This window comes from Leptonotus elevatus, chromosome 21 (genome assembly GCF_054856555.1).
Source record: "Leptonotus elevatus isolate MCC_2025b chromosome 21, RoL_Lele_1.0, whole genome shotgun sequence".
Taxonomy (NCBI): Eukaryota; Metazoa; Chordata; class Actinopteri; order Syngnathiformes; family Syngnathidae; genus Leptonotus; species Leptonotus elevatus.
This window is the reverse complement of record NC_141259.1, coordinates 9,311,581-9,328,125: the sequence shown is the minus strand read 5'-3', so window position 1 is coordinate 9,328,125 and position 16,545 is coordinate 9,311,581. Positions and strand designations below refer to the sequence as shown.

General features: G+C 41.1%; 1 protein-coding gene across 12 annotated transcripts in view; it reads right to left on the bottom strand.

The window, feature by feature from the left end:
* Positions 1 to 239: 239 nt before the first annotated feature.
* Positions 240 to 16,545, bottom strand: part of LOC147155766 (uncharacterized) — a 56,401-nt gene continuing 40,095 nt past the window's right edge. For 7 of the 12 annotated variants that reach the window (XM_086065531.1, XM_086065535.1, XM_086065533.1 and 4 more), the window contains 11 exons: positions 14,025 to 15,028; positions 11,972 to 12,211; positions 9,765 to 9,945; positions 8,443 to 8,505; positions 7,515 to 7,822; positions 6,341 to 6,397; positions 5,073 to 5,165; positions 4,542 to 4,623; positions 4,310 to 4,422; positions 3,600 to 3,765; positions 240 to 3,448 (listed from right to left, as the gene is read on the bottom strand). In XM_086065531.1, coding sequence (XP_085921657.1) covers positions 3,441 to 3,448; positions 3,600 to 3,765; positions 4,310 to 4,422; positions 4,542 to 4,623; positions 5,073 to 5,165; positions 6,341 to 6,397; positions 7,515 to 7,822; positions 8,443 to 8,505; positions 9,765 to 9,945; positions 11,972 to 12,211; positions 14,025 to 15,028 — 2,315 coding nt within the window. In that variant the 3' untranslated portion in view covers positions 240 to 3,440. The remainder of the gene's footprint in view (positions 3,449 to 3,599; positions 3,766 to 4,309; positions 4,423 to 4,541; positions 4,624 to 5,072; positions 5,166 to 6,340; positions 6,398 to 7,514; positions 7,823 to 8,442; positions 8,506 to 9,764; positions 9,946 to 11,971; positions 12,212 to 14,024; positions 15,029 to 16,545) is intronic. The other 5 variants (XM_086065532.1, XM_086065536.1, XM_086065534.1 and 2 more) reach the window with 5 other exon arrangements.

The window sequence follows — 16,545 nt, the reverse complement described above, 5'->3', positions numbered from 1 at the left end:
GTTCCGGGTTTTCTATCCTGTTGTCATGGATTTTTTTTTAAATTTATTTTTGGTACAGTTCGCAACTCTTTTGTTCTGCCAACAATTTCTTATATGCTCATAAAAAGATAAAGAAATATAAATGTACTGAATAACGTAACATTATTTATACTTTGCACACACTGATTAGCGATTGTACAATATCACCATCTTGTGGTATGACAGCAAAACTAAAGTCTGCCCCCTCTGGACACAAAAAGGAGTTTTAGTCAATTTTCATTTATTGTTTAATTGTCACATCACTAATTAACAGGTAGTCACAATAAACACGTTTTTTCAAACCAGAAAAAAAATTAAAGAAAAAAAAAGCGACACAAAAACAAGGAGGTTGTCAATAACATGAAATACGTCTATTGAACGCATCCTATCGTTTTGTCAGCATGCTCTGCAGGTTTACGACAGCTATTAAGTTTACACTTGTCTGCTATGAGTGTTGAAGCCCCCACAAGCACTCACTCGGGTAAGATGACACAGCATTTGTTACACAAGCCAAACCTACACAGCTGGAGTTAAGTCTGTTTGAACCATCAACTGATTTCAAATTAGAACCCTGCAAAGTGATCCGATATGTCTATCCTTTCAACCTGTAGAGGTCACATTGTGCAAACAGAATGGGCATTCTGTTAAACTTCCCTTAAAACCATCAAATTATTTGGTTGAAATTCATATTTAAAATGTTTTGTTTTGTTATAACTGCCCTGGAGTATTTTTTGGGAGAATATTTTCAACCTTGAGAGCACACCAGCTGCGAGGCTACAGGAACACAAAGATAAATACAAAAATCGTTCAATATGTCTAAGACATTCTTTCACTTCAAGGGCCCCTTTCAAATGAAAAAGGCTCACATTTGATAACAGTAATTTTCGCCAGACAAAATCGGTAAATGTTATGATAAAGCATCCTTCCCGTTTGGAAACCAAGGTACGAGTCGATCGTGAAACCCTGCTGTTGGTGTTGTTCGTTTCTTTTTTTCTGAGAGAGCATCAGCAATAAAATACCTATATACATCTGTGTGCAGTCTCATAGTAGCATGAAGCGAAAACAAAAACATCCAAATAAACAACAAAAAGCTGGGGTACAGGCAAAACTTCAAAAAATAAACAAAAGCATGTACTTGTCCAAATTGAATGGAACTGTTTTTAAAATGGGGGAAATGTCCTGACGTGTGTAAATGTGTTTACTATTACTATTTGTCTTTATAATCAAGAAAATAACACCTTGATAAATTGTTGGATTATGTTTTTGAAGCAGAGCGTCCATTTTGATACAATAAATCAAAGAGTTAAGGTGCAATATTTGTGCCATGCATTAAAGCGCCACTTTGAAATATGAGTGTTTAGATCCGTCTTTGGCACAGAAAACATCTGTTCAATACATTTCTTTTTTCAATTCCCTTTTAAATTCCAATGAAAAGCTCATTGCAAAAAAACATTTTGTTGGGTGCAATAATGCCACTAAAGTTGCACAAAAACCATGGACTTCGAACCGCCAATCTAAAGAATAAAATGTTTGCCTTTTATTTTTGTGACGGCAGAGGAAAAATATAACCACCAGAAACTGAACTTACACACGTTCCCATTTGTAGCAGATACGTTTAGGTACTTACATTATTAACAGTGGTTAATTAACTTCACTTGTGTTAACAATTAAGATGATTAAAATGTGCTTAAGCAAGAACAACAGGTTAAAACGTTCACTTATTAACTCCCAACACTTTCCATGGAACAAATCAAACCAAAATCAAACCAGCTTGAAAAGCTGCTGACCACCCATGTTGGATGGGTACATTTTAGAGCTTTTCTGCCCCCAAGTGGACACAAAACAGATGACAAAATCTTGTTCGAATGCTAAATACAGTGAGTGAGGGCTTGTTCGTCTCGACGAGAGCAAAAGTAGCTAGTAAAACCATAAACACGGGGAGAAAAATTAGAATTAAGAGCTAATACGTATTCTTGTTTTAAATCTCCCATTTGTCTGCAGTAGTTCAATTTAATCCTGTAGCTAAGAACGTAAAACCAAAATGAGCCAAAACGACTTCCTTTTCCTGTCACTCAATAAGAAGAAAAAAAATTAAAAGCTTTTGAGTCGTAACACTTTTAGTCCTGGAATTAAATGAAACTACACGCCACTATTTCCGCCGGTTTTGACAACACATTTAGTTTTATTCCTGGATTACTGCACTTTACAAGAAATACTAATCATGAAAGAGGCACATACTTCTCACAATTACCTTCTTCCTTTCCCTTTGAACTGCCTTAATAAAACCCTCGAACTACCGTCACCTTAAAATACATCCAACCACACACATGTCTTTTTGTCGTCTATATATTTGACCACATTTCTTTGCTCACTTTCCTCTCCACACTTTCGACATTTTACCTACGCCTCCATTTTGTGCCTCAGTGCGCACTCACACCGGGTCAGTTGTCCCACACCGTGCTCAAACGTTAGTTATCAAATTCGCACATTTTCTTTATTCATACTCTTAATTTATTTGTAGATAAACTCCCCATGTTTTGATTTTTTTATTTGCGCATGACAAAGCAACTGCCGTCATTTTTTTAAGCGCCATCTGCTGGCATCTTGAAGGAAGCTATTTGAAATGGGACAAAATTAGTTCGTCATATTTGTGGCATTTACAGACATTAAAAATATATTTTTTTGTTAACAATTAAGGATATTCACAATTCACAAGGACAAAAATAATAAAAATAGCTTGAGCATGGTAAACAATGCCAAATGTGAGTGCACTTTTAGTTTAACAAAAGTTGACCCAGGACTCTCTTGATAGCTAACGAAACTTGAAATAACAAATAAATAAACCATGTTAGAATTAAAAAGGTAAGAGGTAATCAATGCAAATAGAACGGACCCCATTAAAGCTACTTTTTAGGGTTGCCACTCAAAAACACTACCACAAAGAGAGTTCAACAGTCTAAAATGTTTTTTGTTTTGTGTGTGTGTGTGTTTGTGTATGTCAGCTTGTTTATGTTTCTAAGCTAGAGCAAAACCGCGAGGAAATGAATGAACTTTTGTTACACTTAAGCAGAGTTATGAGAGTTGGTTATTGAGGGAACAAGGAGGTTTTGTATATGACGGGGCTGGCTATCCAGTTGAGGGGGGTCCAATCGACACGGTACAGGCTACGGAGGAACCACGTGGTGGTGGAGGTGATGAGGAGGGGGCGGGGGGGTTGTTGTCATCAGGAGGAGCAGGTGACGATGTCAGCGCCGTGGTCCGTGCGAGAGCGAGCCTTCTCGCGGAAGTTGAGCTCGAAACACTCAATCTGCGGCAGAAATGTTGGAAAGAGAAAGGAGGAGCGCGGGGTGGATAAAAAAAAAAAAAAAAAGAAAAAAAAAGAAGGGAAGGGGCGGTGAGATGAGGACAGAGGGACAGCAGAATTAGATGCCTGCAAGATAAGAAGTCAAAAGATATGGGTGTGATCAGCTATGTGAGACTGCCACCAGAAGCACAGAACAAACTGAGAGGAGATGTTCACCAACCGTTTACGTTCAAACCCCTACACTTACCTTACAAAGTGGAATACGTGTCCGACTTACTTGTTTCTGGGATGTGCGCAACCAGGGGGGCCTCGACATCACAGGGGGCCGCCTCCTTCAGCCCGTTCTCATGGGCAGCGGGGCTCCCCACCTGCCCACAGTCTGGTGGGCCGAGGGCTAGGGATGGTGTCCCAACACCCTCATCTGTCTCCTGGGGCCCCTCAGCCTAGAAATACATAGCAGGGTGCGTCATTGGAACGGGGATGGGACGGACAACCTGGCTTCAAATCAAGTAAATAAAGGGGATATAAGAATAATAATAATTAGGGCCCGACTGATACCATTCAAATGCTAACCAGAAGTTAGCATAGACTTTGGGTGTGTTTTTCCTTCAAATAACGAATATCTACACACAAATGCTGTGGGAACACATACCCACGCGTAAGATAACACTACGCAGAGGTACAAATTCTTCCCAATGTGTGCAAAACGAGTTATTTTAATAGAATTCAATAGCAACTTTCTTCTTTACGCACTTTAAGTGTGTACGCCATGGATGCACGGCACCACACCGCCCCCAGGAGGCCAAAAATAAACCAAGCAGACATTGACATCTTTTGAAAAACTCGGTTGCTTGACTAAAGACAATTTTGTTCCCGTCAACTGTTGTGTTTGTCGAACAGCAAAAGTACTGAAACACTGAACGGTTGAACTTCCAAAAGGTCAAATGAAGTTCAAGTGTGAAGGTAATGTTGCATTTGCGTACTCACTTTGACGCTTCCTCCACCCGGCAAATGGCTCACATTGTCAATCGAACCCACTTTGGACTGCGCTTTTTCCCTAAAGTTGACTTTGTGCGACTCAATCTTCACGTCACCACCACCTGTAGCACAAATGCGTAATCTCTGAGGATTATTCCAGACCGATGGCGGATCGCATATTTTGTTCATAGTCTTGTGAGCACCCAATAAAGTTTTTTCCCCCCCAGGTCACCCAGCTCACCAGGCTTATGCTTGATGTTGTCCTTTGAGCCGCACTTAGACGTCACCTTACTTAAATCGACCTTCTTGCGGAGAATCTGCACCTGTTAAATATGACAAACCGTTTCACTTGTCACCATGTCAAATAAACATTTTGAGAAATAAAAGTTGGACAAGACAAATTCTAGACAAAGCAGTGAGGCAAACACAGCACCAGGAAAGCAGAAACTCACATTTTGTGATTCTGTCTGCGATGGACGACTGAATAAACGGCAGGCAGGGTGGGGAAATGCAGGAATAGTTTAGGAAAGCAAGTGGAAAGGATTGGGACGTTTACTCATCTTTATTTTTAGACTACTTGACTTATCAAGAGCCGTACTTTGTGGAAAGGCTTCAAAAAAAGGTGCTAATGGGTGACACTATCACACTATCAGTGTCGTCCAATTTTTGTACGTTGACACTCAAGTGTTAACACACTCCATAAGAGTGTCTCAAGTATTTGATCAATTGCCCCGCACCTTGAAACTCTGGCAGCGGGCCAGGCTGTACTTACATTCCCTCCACCAGGAACATGCTTCATATTGTCCTTGGAGCCCAATCGTGCGCCGACGTGACTGAAGTCCAGTTTTTGGGAGACTATCTGAACCTAAACGGAGCCGGCACAGCAGCCAGAGGTGTAGAGGAGGACGGCGGCGGCGGCGGCGGGCAGGGGTGGTGATTTAGAGAGGAAAACAGAAGAGAGGAAAGAGGAGGAGAATAAAGAGGGAAGAGTAAAGAAGAGGTCATAGGTTGCAGACAGATGCCGGTAAGGTTCACTTGGGGGGGGGGGGGGGGGGGGGACCTTTACGGGATTTTCAGAGCACACACTCAGGCACCAGTGCCTTAACCCTATAACGCCAAACACATCATATAAAATAAATACATTTTGAGCCCTCTGTTTCATGAATAAAATATTGTTTTCCCATTAAAACCCTGACGTATATGATCTGATACATGCATTGCACGGATAATCCATTAGAGGGCAGTATCACCCGCTGATGGCTTTTCCAGCGACCTTGCAAGATCGCCACAATTGGAAAAAGGAGAGACACCTATACTTATTAATAGTGGGAAATATTTCAGATTTTTGGATATACTCATGTTTGATATGTCTGTTTATTATAATTTTTTTTACAGTTATAAATGTACGAATTTAAAGCATTGTGACCGGCTGTATCAAATATAAAAACATTTATTTTGTCTGTTCAAAAGGACCAAGAAATACTCTTATTTACAAAAAAATAAGAATTTTCTCTCATATATTTCATGGTTCAGGCTTTATAGGGTTAAATGTGTGCTCTGAATTTGTTAGTGTCCACAAGGGGGCGCCACAGCCTTCTTTCTGGGAGCCCCTTTGATTTGTTATTTATATCGACGACTTTAGTCTAAATATGTCTGATGAAAATTTGCATTCCTCTGCTGACAACACTTATTTATGGCTATTAAGCTTTTGTGGCTGTCCAACACGTTCACGTTCAAACCACATATAGCAACCCTTACCATATGCACATGAGCAATAATAATAAATAAATAAATAACTATTATTGTTATTGAAAATCTTTTTGCATGAATAAAATAGTCGATTCCGTACGCACAATTTTTTTTTACATTTAGTTTTTGTATTAGTTGATGATACACTCTTAAGCCTGCCAAAAGTGAACCTAAAGAAAATAACAGGGTCCGCAAAGAAAGAGATTGCAAACGATACAGAATGGCAACATATAAAGGTCAGTCAGAGCAGAGGAGGGAGGAAAAGAGGGTGGCGGGGAGGATGGCACTCACTTCGACCTGGCTTTTTTCTTTGGAGGCGGGGACCCTGCCCTTAGAGGCAGCTGACACCTGGGGAGACAGGCCCACCCCGGGGTCAACGACATACAGGAAACACCAGGTGGGTGAAGGACAGCCACATCGGATTTAGTGGACTTCACGGACGCAATCTCACTGTGCTCCTACGGGGGTTTTTGTTCTAATTATGGTGCTGTCATAGTCATGTAAAACTGAGACAAAAACGGGACGGGCCATTTAGCAGTTACGAAACGGTCACACTACTGTGTGCTCATCTTGGGAAACAGGTGCACTGGTAGGAAATGAGCACGTGGGGGTTGAGCAGGGGATGTAAAATTAACAGGATGGAAGAGTCAAAACAAGCAAAAAAAAAAAAAGCAATTTGGGAGGGGAAGGATTTCTTTCTGTTGTTGGTCATTTATGTTTTTTTAATTTATTTTTTATTCTGTGCGAACTGTCAACTTTGTTGACAATAATATGGTCTATGCAGCCCCACTCGTGTAAATACGGTATTCTGGTTAATATTGCGTTAGTGGAATAATATGAGTTAAGCGGCAAAATCCAGCTGTTTTTGTCCATCTCAGGGGGCGGCCATTTTGCCACTTACTGTCGATTAAAGATGACATCACAGTTGCTCAGGTAACAACCAATCACAGCTCAGCTTCAGAAAACAGGAGAGCTGTGATTGGTCGTTGTCTGAGCCTCTGTGATGTCATCTTCAGTCGACTGAAAGTGGCAAAATGGCCGCCCCCTGAGATGGATAAAAACGGCTGGATTTTAGTTCATAATTTATATTCCAAAATATAATATTTATTGGCAAAAAATAAGTAATTTCACCCTCCAAAAACAGTTGGGTCAAAAGTAACCCAATTATGGATCAAAAATGGACCGATCCACTTTATGGGTCATTTTGACCTAACTTTTTGGGTTGTTTTACACAAAATGACAATTTTTTTTGATCCAAGTAAAGGATCTGACTAATATCTATGAGTTGTTTTACACTAAAAGACCCATTTTTTGACTCAAAGTTGGGTCAAATAGACCCAAGTAGAAGATCAGCCTATTTTTGACCCATAGTTGGGTTATTTTTAACCCAACTGTTTTTAGAGTGTATTAACACGTAGTACAATTACAGTTCCCTTTGGAATTTAATATGGAGACTCGAACCTACCTTCCCACCCCCTGGCTGGTGCCTTATGTTGTCCGTAGAGCCGATCTTCGAGCGGGCGTTGTGGATATCGGGGGTCGGCGCGGTGCCGGGCCGGCTCGTGGTCCTCGAGGTGCTGCTTGTCGTGTTGCTTGTAGCGGAGAAGGCGGCCCTGGGGGCGCGAGGGACCATGGGCTTCTTCTCCGGCACCGCGCCGGCAGTGGCGGAGACTGCGCTCGTTTTGGGGGCTGCGGTGCGGGTTCGAGTGGTCGTAGTGGAGGCGGAGCTGCGCAATGCGGTGGTGGTGGTGCTTTTGGGTTTGGTGGAATCGGCTGCAAAAAGAGAATTAAAAATCTTAAGGAGTATAAATATTTGATTTTGTCACTGTGCTTAAGTACTTTGTAAAGAGTTTCTTTTTTATATTGAATTCAGTTGTTATGATTGGCCATGGCTGTATAGCATTTGCATCAACTATAATTTATTCATCCACATGTATTTTGTAGCACAGCAGCTTTTTCTTCAGTGCTGAGATATGCAAGAGCAGCGTGCCGCTGACAATCTCCCCTGGGAGCCGCGTGCGCGTCTCCGGCTCCTCCTAAGATGTGTTAAATGAAGGCAATCCTCCCCTTTTTGCTTCCCCGTTCAAGTGTTTTTTTTTTTGCCTGACTGTAAGAACCGTGGCAGATTAAGCAGCCCCCGGGCTGTATCAGCAGGAGCTGCGAACTGCTGTCAACGGTAGCGGGACAGTAATCCCTCGCCTGCAGTGGCGAAGGTTTTTAACACGGCAATAAACTCTTTCACCCCATTTCCGAAGACTTCTAAGCTTTGTCATTGGTGCGTGCGTGTGTTACGAGTCGCTTTCGCTGTCATAATGCAAACTCATCTGTCTGCAGGATGAGTCAAAAGTTTTGTGAGATGGAAGAAAATGTTTGAGGATGAAGCGTAACGGTACCTGTGGACGTCTTTAGAGCGCTGGGCCTCTTCTCCCCACTTGGTTGGCTGTCTGTCTTTGAGGCTAGAAACCGGAAATGATGGGGAAAAAAAAAAAGAAGAGATGCACCAATAATGAAATCCAAACCATCGCTCTTGATGAGCAAAATATGATTCCACTGTATTTATTCAATTCATAAATCACACGAACTATATATATATATAGAAGGTTATTGTATAGATTTGTGTGTCAATAATAAAACCATTCTTACTTGTTTGCTTGTTTACGGCAGTAAAGCATGAACCTTTTCTTTTCTATATTTTTATCTTGTGGTATTTTCACAAGTCTAGGGATTTACTGGGCTGACCTGGGACCTCGGGGATTGCATTTCGTGCCATGGGAACGTAGAAATGTATGTTAAGACCAAAAATAAATAAATCCTTGGATGTTTGCATCCTTGAATTTGGAGATTTTTTTAAAAAAATCTGAATCTTTGAAATATCAACTGTAAATTTAACTTGAAAGGACAATGACAAAATAAAACAATAAGAAAGTGAAATAAGAAAAGAATAAACTAAAATAATAGCAACTGAAAAAACAGTTGACTGACTGTTCCTGTGCGTTTTGGCCTCTTGGGGGCAGTGGGGTGCTATGCATCCATGGCGTACACACTTAAAATAAGTACAGAAGAACGTTGCGATTGAATTCTATTGAAATAACTCGTTTTTTACACATTGGAAAGAATTTGTGCCTTTGTGTAGTGTTATCGCACCTGTCGGCATGTGTTATATGTAATTTTCGTTATTTGAAGGAAAGACACTCCCGAAGTCGATGCTAACTTCCTGTTAGCATTTGAATGGGATCCTCCATTTGCTTTTAGCAATAGCCCTAGGCTAGCGATGCTTCAAAAACAAAGCATGTTTTGTATTTAAATATACAGTCTGTTTATTTTTACAGTTAACTTCACCTGAGGTGTCATTAAACAGCTTAAAGGGACGCTTGGGGACAACAGAATAACCAGAATATCATATGCTACACACTTCCTAGTTGCTAATGCTACGCAAGCAAAATGGTGCATTCAGGGTACTTTCACAGCGTGGGAGACTTCGGTTTTCTTCGATAATGTTTTAAGGGAAAAAATAGCCGATGTTTGAAGGCCAATAATTGGTCGGGCCCTAGATATAACTTCACTAATTGAAGCTGACAGTGATGTGCAACCAGATTTGTGTAAACTTTTAACATACCTCAGCAGGCGAGGTCAAATATGTCAAATCAGCTTTCTAGAAACAAGCTGTCAAGTCACATTCGAATCAAAGATGTGCGTGCGTGCGAGTCTGCGTTACCCAAGGGCTTTTTGGTGGCCGTGGTGGTCGCAGTGCGGGATGACAAAGTTGTGCGCGTCGATGTGGTCGTTTTACTGGTTGTTGCGGCGCTTGTTCCGTTTTTGGTAGCGGCGGAGGAGCTTGCTTGACTTGAGGTGGCAGTGCTGGCCTTTGGCACAAGGGGGCGCCTCTCTGTGGCGGTCTGTTGAAACAACGTGGGACATATTACAGAGGAACTACAAACATGCTCACACCGTTCTGTTCTTAACATTAATATGTTCTACGTGCTAGGGCAGGGCGGCCATTTTGCCACTTGCTGTCTGCTATCTTCTCAGGGCTCACCGATCGAAGCTCACAGCTCACCTGTTGCCCGAGTTTGGTCATGTGACATTCGCAAGCTTAGCCGTGATTGGTCGTTACTTGGGCCCTGAGTAACTGATGTCATTTGCTGCTTTATTCATATTCTACAAACGCAATATTAACCAGAAAGGACAAAATTAATCTCCTATACTTTAGTAGAAGTACACAAGTACAGACTGTATCTGTCTTCATGTAGGGAGTAAAAGTAAGCGGTCAGAAGAAAAAAAGTAACTAAGTATTTGGACTTCATTACTTCCCACCAGCAGTGAACATTACAACAAAAAACACTACAATTAAATCACAAAAAAAAAAGGCTATTATGTAACTTTTGTCTTGATTCGTGACCTAAAAGAAAAATCTGGGTCAAACCCGCATCTAACATGCAGATTTGGTCCTTGTTGAAAATTGCAGATTTCATTCAGCCGCACATCCCCCAGTTGCGGGGATGATGCCCTGCCCTGCCTACAGCTGAGCCCTCCTACTACAAGCTGGCCATGATGAACCGAGTCACCCTGCACCTGTGGGCATTGGGCTGCTAAAAAAAGCCTGCCTGTTTATCACCGGGAGTGTCACCACGTGCTGTAGTTATGGAGGCCACCGAAAGAGGGCGATAGAGGGCAGGTGAGAGGGTCCCTGATAATGAGGATGGATTTGATCTGATCTGTCCGTCTATTCATGTTCATTTCAAGTGCTCCATTTTCTGTCTTTACTTTCACTTAAGCCATGAAAGATTTAGTTTTATATGTCAGTTTTCGGATTCTTTGTACATAAATTATTATGGTGATACTTCATATATGGGGAGTCTTTGAGTTACGTCGTACTTTACAGCGCCGGTGCCTCGTCCAGAGCACGTTCTTTTTCGTTAAATTCCCACAGCAATCACGCCATTTTAACTCATTCAATGCCATTGACGGCTATAGACGTCCAAAATTCATTTGAACTATTTCTATTAGTTTAACTTTTTTTTCTTCACTTTTGCTAACAAGAGTGTGAAAACCTAGACTTTTTTTTTTTATTGTAAATTTAGAACAGATATAAAATTTGTGATTAATCGTTAGTTAACTAGTGAAGTCATGTGATTAGTTACAATTAAAAATTTTAATCGCATGACGCCCCTAATAAAAAAAAAAAAAGGGGAGAATATTTTTATCGTAATTAATCCCATGACTTCAATAGTTGACTCACGATTAATCACAAATTTTATCTGTTATAAATTTACAATACAATTTTTTTTCTAGGTTTTCATAAAAAATGAAATGAAATGGAAAAAAAGGCGCGTCACATTTCAAGTTTCCATTAGCTCCGCTCTGCCGTGAGTCAGCAATAAATGACCGTGTGGAAACACAAAATATTGCTTCCGGGTTGTGCAATTATTCTAATTTTTTTTTTTTTAAATGGCTGCACAAAGTATTTTGATGTAAACTATCGTCTTTAACGGGGAAATCTGACTTAAGTCGAAATTCGTGTTACATCGCCAGCGTAGGAACGGAACCCCCGCCGTAACTTGAGGACTCCCTCATAGAAGGCCATCAGCAGTTTAATGTGTTGAGTCTCAGCAGCAAACATGCTGGCAATTTTCATTAAGAGCCGTATGAACTTAATGACTCTTGTTACAGTGGGACCGCATCTCTCTGCCCGCAGGACTTTTAGCAGTACACGCTTAATGACTCATTAAAAACAAAGACAAACAAAACAAAATCCATTCAGAATGTGATGTGCGACTTACCATTCAGTTGCATCTAAACTATTAAACTCATTTGGACCTCTAAGAACTTGGAAAATGCATACATACTTCAAAAACGATTTTCAAAATAAATCTATTGCTTGCATCAAACTACGAGCTGCATAAGCATCCCTATATGCCTTACCTTGGGTTTAACCTCACGTGTGGTGGTTGCGGCTGACGTTGAAAGGCGGCTGGCGGTAATTGTGGAGGGCCGCTTTGGGGCGCCAGCGGCTGCCGACGGCGCCTTGGTTGTTGTTTTTTTATCTAAGGTGTAAGTAGTTGAGGGGCGCTTAGTAGGCGCTGCAGCAGAACCACTACCAGCAGCGGCTGCGACCTGCCGCGTTTTGGAGATGGTGCTCGCTTTTGTTGCCCCAGCGGCAGGCTGAGGACACGAGGATGGACGCGGGCAAAAGGAAAAGATACATAAAGAAAAGATGAAGCAAAGGAAATAATAAAATCCAACAAAAATCATAACAGCACAAGCAGCAATTCAATTGCAAACGGTGTGAAATCAGGGTAGGTTTAAAACAATCGTGTAAAATAGTAAAAATATATCCTGTACTGCATTCAGTGGAACCTACGAATTGGCTCATCCCGAATTTGACCCAAATACCACCCTAAAGTGGCGTAAAATCTGACTTCAAAACTCAGCATTAATTAGCTTGTGTTTTAGACTCCTCATTTGAATAAAAGGTACAATTCTCAATAAGGGAAAGGACTGAAATTCAAAGTCTTAAGACTCTGTTCACTAAGACTTCACGTCGCTATTCACGTTCACCATTAACACCATTTTTTTTTTTATTACATTAGAACAACTAAGAATGTAAAAATTCAACAACAAAAAAATAATGTCTATCCATTTAATACAGGTGTTATGATGATGATTTTTCAACCATGGTTTGGCTCACTCTGAGGTTCCACTGTACAGACATTGCAAGGAACAAGAGCAAAAGCTAAAAGCAGCATGCATTAAAAATAGATGGTCTCAAGTCAATTTGTATGCAGAGTTAAGGGCTGCAATGTATAATAAATCGCCATAATGAGGGAATGAAAACCTCGATTAAAGGGATACTTGACTCACTTGAGCCCTTTTCAACAGTACAGAGTTCATATTTTGTCCAGAATTAATTTGGAAATTATTTTTCATGTGCAATTAATACCTTTAAAAAAAATTTTTTTTCCACTTGATGTCGACTGAAGATGACATCACCTGTGCTGAGGAAATAGGTAACAACCAATCATGGCTCACTTGGTTTCTGAGGTTGGTGAGCAAACTGAATCATGATTGGTCAAGTGGGAAAATTTGTTTTGAACTCATTCACTCCCAGCCATTTTCACTGAAGCAACACCCTTCGCTCCCGGCTGTTTTACTGGATTTTGACTGATTTTGCAGGGCCCACAGAATATTATATTCTATTGCTATAAAAACATGGAACCTACCAAAAGAAAGGTTAGAGTCTCTTCTTTCATCAGGAAAAATATATTTGTATCTCTTTCCATTTTGCAGCAATTAGCATTAGAATATAGTTAAGTTTCCTCATTATTCACAAATCTGTTTCGAACACTGGGGAAAATAGCTTTTTTTGCAAGATGGCCCTGGTTGATCTCTTATACTCTGCTGCCACCTGCCGGCCATTTTTGTAATAACTACTTGCTTCAAGCATTCTCTTCAGTTCAGAGGCTGCAGTTACGCCTTCTGTATGCTCTAGCATAAAAAGAAAAACATAAAAAATAACAAATACATTTTGGGACGATGGCAATATTTAAAATAGAAAGTTTTTATATGTTTTTGGGAGCAAATGAGTTAATTATAGACAAAAATTCTTACTGTTGAAAATGGCTCTCGAGTCAAGTGTCACACTTTAACCGTTTTGTGTTGGTGCTAACACAAAAAACAAAAACAAATGACCCGTTCTACCACCTGAGCCACAGCCGCCACAAATGCCATAAATGTTCTACTTCTGTTGCAGTTAAGTTGTTGTTCTTTTAATACTTGAGCTCCTCGTCACTTTGAAAAACATTATTTGACTGCTCAGCAGTTCCTTCATGATAACGATGATGGAGTGACGGACTGACGGACCCGCGATATTTACTGACGGTCCTAAAACAGCGGCTGTTATTTAGCGATAACGAAAGCGCGGCTAACATAAGGACGGACAGGCGTCCCGGCTGTTAAGACCTCCAGTAATTCTTACCTTGGTTTTCTTGTCTGCACTCGCCAAGTCTTTGCTTGGTGCTGCGCTGCTCCCGTTGGTGGATGGTTTTGCTTTTTTGGCCTTCTCTCCTCCATCTGCTTTTGCGGCCTTGTCCTTCTTGTCATCCTTTTTCTCCCCCGCTTTTTTGTCACTCTGTATTTTCTCCTCCTTTGCGCTTATCTGCTCCGCCGCCTCCGCCGGCTTCTCCGAGAGTTTCTCCACTTCATCCTCTTTCTCAGCTTTGTGCGTATGAGCGGAAGGTTTGGCGGCTTCTTCCACATCGGCTGCGATGTCAGCCTTCTTTTCCGCCTTGTCAGGAGCGGCGTCGAGCTTGACAGGTGTCGGCAGCTGCTCGGGGTGATTTTCCACTTTGGGTTTGACGTGTTGCTCTTTGCTGTCCTTCATCTCTGTCTTTTCAGCCTTCTCAGTGATTTTGTCCTTGACACTCGACTCACTTTTGACCACATCCTCCGCTTTTTTCTCGACTTTGTCCGTCATGGGCGGCTTTTCTGCTTTTTCAGCCGTGTCAAATGTTTCTGTTTTTACCAACTTGTCTGCAGGTTCATCAGGCTTGTTTGCTTTATCCGCTTTTTCTATTTTCTGTTGGACTATTTCCACTTTCTCTGGCTCTTTTTCTTTCAGTTTTTCTTCAGCTTTCTCCAGTAGCTTCTCCTTCACTTTGCCAAATTCCTCCTCTTTAACTTTCACTGCCTCTTTCTCATTAGGAACCTTTTCAGATTCTTTTTCCTCAGTGACTTTCACAGTAGCTTTCGCTTTCACGTGAAGATCTTTTGCCTCTGTGGCCTTTTCTGCCTCTTTTTTCTGAACATTTTCAGGCTCTTTCCACGGATTGATATCAGTTTGTTTTTCTGCTCCTACATTTTTCTCCACAAAGGGTGCCGTCTCACTGAGTGGCAATTCAACTTTAACGCTCCTCTGCTCAGCTGGATCTTTAAAGTCCACATTGGGCTTCTCCTCCTTTTTGTCAGACTTGGCAACATTGTCTACATTGACAGAAAAAAATATATATAAACATCACAATTTCCCCTTCAGTAGTTTACTTCTTTAGATCATTCATTACCAAAATCGTGCAGTATGTCCTGCTACCAGAATCGCAGCTCGAAGGTTCTGTTATTTAAACGTTTATGATTCTATAAAACATTACAGTATTATGAATGTGGGCAGTGAAGTTGCCTTAATATAGTCAGCAGATGCAGCACGGCATACATAAATCAGATATTTCTGTTATGTTGACTCACTCAATGAAACATCTGCATCACCCGACCTCAGGTCATGATGACCTCGCGCTGGGGTTGAGCAAAATACAGTCAACACTCGTGCTTTTTGACCCATTTATGCTACAAAACTTCATTGGGATTAAATAAAATGCCTTGTTGCCCATAACTTCGATATTTTGGCACATTCGTCATCCAGCAGTCATTAGCAGGTTACGGTTTCGGGCTCCCATGCTATTTTTGGAAACACTCCATGACTAGGGATGTACTAGAACAACACGCGTGCCAATCCATCACCCGTGAAGATGTAGGTGGAGATCACCATCAAGACATTGGGTTCACCCTGCATCGATCCCAGGCCACAATAAAGCAGAATCAGATCGGCAACAGAATGTTGCAGTCTCTAATTAAACCCATCTCATTTAAGAGGCTGGAGACTTTCCCACCTGACAAAGACTAACACAATTCAGTTATTCAGCAGCACAATTTGGAGCGTAGAGAGAACAAAACACACAAAATTGGATATCATCAGATCTGCGTCAGAACTCCCCCAAATGTATAAATCTAAACATCTTAAACAATGTGATTTTGTTTCCATCAGTCATGGCAAACTGGTCATTGTGACCCATCATGAAGTGAGGGGCGGAGTCTGGCCAAGACCTGTTGGACAATTCTAAGCTTCAGAGTCTGTGCTACAACAGTTTTGGGAATCCACTGTTCTGTTCAAGCATGACTGTGCCTTAGTGCACAAAGTGAGGTCTCACGCAGTCATGCTTGGATGACTTTGGTGAGGGAAAACTTGACTGACCTGCACAAAAGGTAGAACAAAACTACAACAGACACTGTGGGATCACGAATTAAAAGAAGAAACAAAAGAAGCAAACAACAAACAAAAGAACAACGTTCATCTTCCACCTTTCTGGAGTGCTTCATGATTTATTCGCAATGCCTGCAATTGGAAGCATCCATCACTGACGCACTTTGGAGAGTGAATTGTATGTCCGCGAAAGGGTCATTTGGAGAACAAATATTTCATGAGAAGATTTGAGCACAAATCAGGTCAAGTATAAATACCAGCTCAAATTGGGGGAGACATGAACTTTTTGGAAAGGTTCATGGAAGATGATGATGACCTTTTTTTTTTCTCCAACATCGTGACTGAGACAGTGACATTTTAATATAAATATGTCCATGTATGGTTTTATGCTGGAATGCATTTGAGGGTTATCTTGAAATTATCTATCCCCAAATCGTGCGCAGGGTTTCGGAACAACCCACCAATAAAT